At 43.3% G+C, this 4,484-nt stretch overlaps 1 protein-coding gene across 1 annotated transcript; it reads left to right on the top strand.

Moving 5' to 3' along the window:
• Window positions 1-3,141: 3,141 nt before the first annotated feature.
• Window positions 3,142-4,268, top strand: LOC122366666 (glycine-rich cell wall structural protein-like). The gene is made up of 2 exons (XM_043339173.1): window positions 3,142-3,197; window positions 3,548-4,268. The coding sequence occupies exons 1-2, from the start codon at window positions 3,192-3,194 to the stop codon at window positions 4,100-4,102; spliced, it is 561 nt and encodes a 186-aa protein (XP_043195108.1). The 5' UTR covers window positions 3,142-3,191; the 3' UTR covers window positions 4,103-4,268.
• The last annotated feature ends 216 nt before the right edge of the window (window positions 4,269-4,484 follow it).

Here is a 4,484-nt window from a genome sequence, read left to right as displayed (position 1 = left end):
GACTGCTGAGGGCAGCAGAGCGGTTTTATATTCAGACAGAGCTCGGCCCAGGAAAATGCTGCGAGTTAGGATCGAGCCAACGGGCATGTAAAAGCAACACCGTCATGCTTGTTCGTACATTCAAAACAGCACGACAACATAATAATAAAATAATGAACATGAGAGTTCTTTTTATCACACGTACAATTCTTATCACACAATTACAATTTTTATCACACAATTCTTATCACACGTAGTAACATAAGCATTACATTGTTCCGCAACTTCCTTGGAATATCAGCCGTTTTCACGACGGGCTATCTGGCAAATGAACCTAATTTGACCAAATCTGCACCAAATCTCTATTACAATAAATATATTCATAACTATCATGAATTTATTTCAGTGTTTATTAGAAAAAAATATGTCTGATTATTTGCCAAATGAGGCACATAAGCATCTGTGCAACCCAAACTGATAACTTTAAGCCCGTGCCCCGTCGGGGTCTGCCCAGCAACGCGCCCTGTTGGGAAGGGGGCAACTTGCCCCCCCCCCCCCTAAGATCTCGAGAACCACGCAACATAGCGACAAGCAGCAAACGGTGTTGGATAACCCCAACAGGGAACTACCTTGTGACCCACTTTCATTGACCTAGGTCAAACCGATGACGTCACAGGTCAGGTCAAATGTCGGAATTTTCACCGCTTACAGGCATTTCAAGAAATGCGTTATAAAATCGAGTATTTCATTGAAAATCATCGATGGGGAATTGTTAGTCAAACACATATTTTGCTATTTGAGGTCACTGATACTAGGTCAGGTCACAGAGGTCAGATCACTAAGGGTCACAATTTGAAAATATCATGTGAGGCATGTTTTATGGTCCATTTTATATGTAAAATGCGATATGTGGGTCAAGCAGCCTTTGGGACCAGTTAAGATTATGTTCTGGTGAAGGTCAGATCAAGGTCAGGTCAAATTAGGTCATATTTCAAAGTTGATATTTTGCATAAAAGGGGTATCGATTCGATGCAGCTCGGCACGGGGAGTTCAAAGGTTGTCTTTGTTTTGCGCTACGTGGTCTAGAATTACTAAGAATTGAGTTCAAAAATTTGACTTAGTAATTTCGAACAGTTTTTTTTTTCGCTATAACTTGGCAAAAAAGGAGGAATCGATCTAAAATTTGGTATGTAGATAGAATAGAGCAGGGACTATCACAAATATTCCGTTGTTTGGAAATTCGAAAAAAACGTTTGGGATCTTTTTGCGTAAGAAATCAACTTTTTATTTTTCGGGGTCAAAATCCCATAATTTTGAAAATCCGAGATAGCAGTTTTGTAGCGCTATCATTTTTCTACATGACCGTATAAAGAACTTTGAAATTGCTTGGTAACTGTAGCTTTTGTGAGCGTTTCAAAATTTCATTTTTTTTGCTCATTTTTGCTCTAACATGACCCAAGTTTGACCTCAAGTACCCTTGACCTAAGGTAACCTAAGACTTGAAATTTTGTGTGAAGGTGTTAAATTGATGCTCGGGAAGGTACTGTAAGTTTTGCGGCGCTGTGCGCCGCCGTTTACCTGCGTAATACCTAATACCTGCGTGGTTTCAAAAAATTCAAACCCATTTGTTTTGACGGGCCGGGCCGGGCTGGGCTTTCACACTTTTACCATGGACGGGTTCGGGCTGGGCCGGGCTGTGAACCCCATGAGTCTGGGTCGGGCTGGCCTCAGTTCTCCTTCGTGCCCCAGATGATCAGATAAAAATCAAAGGTAAGTTAAGTAGGCATATAGCATTGGAAGTTTCCCATTTGATCATATCGCCATGCAATATGAGTATGTGGATCGCTTATGATTGTACAGATATAATACAATACTGAATACTGCACAACGCAATTGTCATAATGATAATAAGTTCAAACAATAGCTATTGCTTGAAGAAGACTAGCTGCATCCAGTGGCATTATGGCCACCCTTTGATCAAATCTGACGTGAAGTCGTTCCTGGAGTTTTAACGGATACACAGGGCCATTTTTAAATCTAGTCAAGCTTCCAACAGTTTTGGATAAGATTATTCACATTCTCCCATAACAGATTCATGATATCCTCCAGTCGCTTCTATGCTAAGTTAAAGGGACCCTCCCACCTTAACATTAGTTTTGAGTTGAGATAGCCAAGTTTGCGGCCAGGCTCAGAAACCACCATTTATCCTGGTCGCAACCCCCGCAGCTTTATGGTGTTCAAGAAATTTCTTCCCTTTACTTGCAGGGTGGGACCAGCGTGGTCCCTATCTCTTAACCATTACGGGAATCTGATGACGTCATCAGGCTTCCGAACGTCCGTTAAATGTTTGACTAAAACGTTTTGTAGCACGCGGTGGTATATGCTGCTTTGCGCGCAACAAATGCCGCACTTTCAAATAAAGTCGCTAGGAACAGCGGAGATCCCAAAAAGTAAACAAAAGTAAAAGTCTAATATCTTGAAAACCGGTGAATATTTTTCGATGAAATTTGGTAGATATTCGTTTTTGCTCTTTCTGAACCGAGCGACATCACTTTCATGCCAATTCATTAACTTTTTTGAAGGTGGGAGGGTCCCTTTAAGCTAAAAATTACCGAAAGTACCTAATTGTTGAAAGCCGTTAAATTTGGTGCCATTTTATATTTTGTAAGGTTGTTTTTAGAAATGATTAGTGGGTACGAAGATTTTCACCCACTCCATGGCGACGTTCGTTTGACCCGATCACAGGTTCAATGTTGATATTAATACATGTACCTATGTACATCATGACACATTACATGAAAAATATTTACTCCAAAATTCAAATAATATTCAGTCGCAAGCTACATCCATTTTTACAAATGTTCGTATGATACGTTTAAAACAGAGCACATGAGATTATATACATCTGGAAAGTTGTCATGACATTCATTAGTTGTTGATTTTCAAGAAATGCGTGGACGTGTTCAGCGTGTTATAAGATTTGTTAGCAAATAAATGTTTTGACAGGGTCGTGCTTGTCAGAAAGCACGGACAAGTGCGACCGTGGACTTTTACATTCCTCTAGACTTGATAGTTGGTTAGAACAGTTTTCCTGGGTCCAGGGTCGGTAAATTCTGGTATAAAAGCGTTTCGCTGTTCGGATCATTCACTTCATCATCACAGTCCAAAGACAGTGGCAGCACAGCTCCAAAACCTTCATTTTCCAAATCACCATGAAGGTAAACCTGCACCATCAAGATGATTGTGGGACCTTTTCTCCTCTTAACAGTTTACAATTATCACTATTATGGTTCACCATGTCAATTTTCGCCATTCTCTGTTCCCTGAGGGCAGTGTCCTTGTGGGTTTTCACTCCACGTTCAGTAAAATCTGGATCCAATGCCTACAGACCCGAGGCAATCACCAAGAAATAGGAATGGGACACTAGGTTACAGTACACCATCCTGGTCAGACATTATTAAAGCGCATGTCCTCATTTTTTTCTTAGGAATTAAGTGGATCTGGGATCGTGTTGCCTGACGTTCCCAGTGTTGAGATAAGCAATAAGGAATACGTCTATCTTTTTCAGCTGGTCATCCTCCTCACCCTGGTGGCTGCTGCCGCTGCCAGCTTCTCCCCCTACTACTACTACAAAAACAACTACTACTACCCTTACCACCGGGGTGGCTTCCGTGCCCTGAGCGGCCTCGGTGGCCTGAACAGCTTCGGTGGACTGAACAGCTTCAGTGGCCTTAACAGCTTCGGTGGACTGAGCGCCTTCGGTGGCCTGAATGGCTTTGGCAATGGCTTCAGAAACTTCGGCAGCTTCGGCCATGGATTCAACAGCAACTTCGGTCACGGATTCAGCGGAAACTTCGGCCACGGCTTTGGTGGAGTCAGCAGTGCCTTCGGCCTTGGACTCGGCAGCAACTTCGGCCTTGGACTCGGCAGCAACTTCGGCCTTGGACTTGGCAGCAACTTCGGCCTTGGCCTCGGCAGCAACTTCGGCCTTGGACTCGGCAGCAACTTCGGCCACGCTTTCGGTAATGGATTCAGCAGCAGCTTTGGGCACGGCTTTAGTGGAATCGGACGCAGGTTTGGTAGCAGGGGAAGGTACGGATGCTACTACGGATACTACTGCTAATCGCGCCCATTTTCATTCAACACTTTCCAACTACCCTGTAACAATGGCCGACTGTTAAGCTGACAATTGACAACTTAGTATGCCGCGGTCTCCTCTGTGTGTGCGAAAGTGTGTGAATTGGGTGTTCCAGTATGAGTGTGCTTTCTTGCAAATAAATCATATGCAGAACAGGAGTTCGAAATTGCTGAAGCTCGTCCAACCACTGAATCTTCAAGAATTGCTACACTTGGTTCACTCATGCATACTTCTGAATTGATTTGAGGCTTGGGTCTCGCGACGCAAACCTTCACTAAAGTCCTCCGCCTGCGAACATCATGCAGATGACCAGTAAGAACGAGGTCGTAGATGCAGATACTCAGCCCTCCGTGGTGTTTCTTCAAAT

This window comes from Amphibalanus amphitrite, unplaced genomic scaffold (genome assembly GCF_019059575.1).
Source record: "Amphibalanus amphitrite isolate SeventyFive unplaced genomic scaffold, NRLGWU_Aamphi_draft 000030F_arrow, whole genome shotgun sequence".
NCBI lineage: Eukaryota > Metazoa > Arthropoda > Thecostraca > Balanomorpha > Balanidae > Amphibalanus > Amphibalanus amphitrite.
The sequence above is the reverse complement of the archived record's forward strand: the minus strand, read 5'-3'. Positions and strand labels throughout refer to the sequence as shown.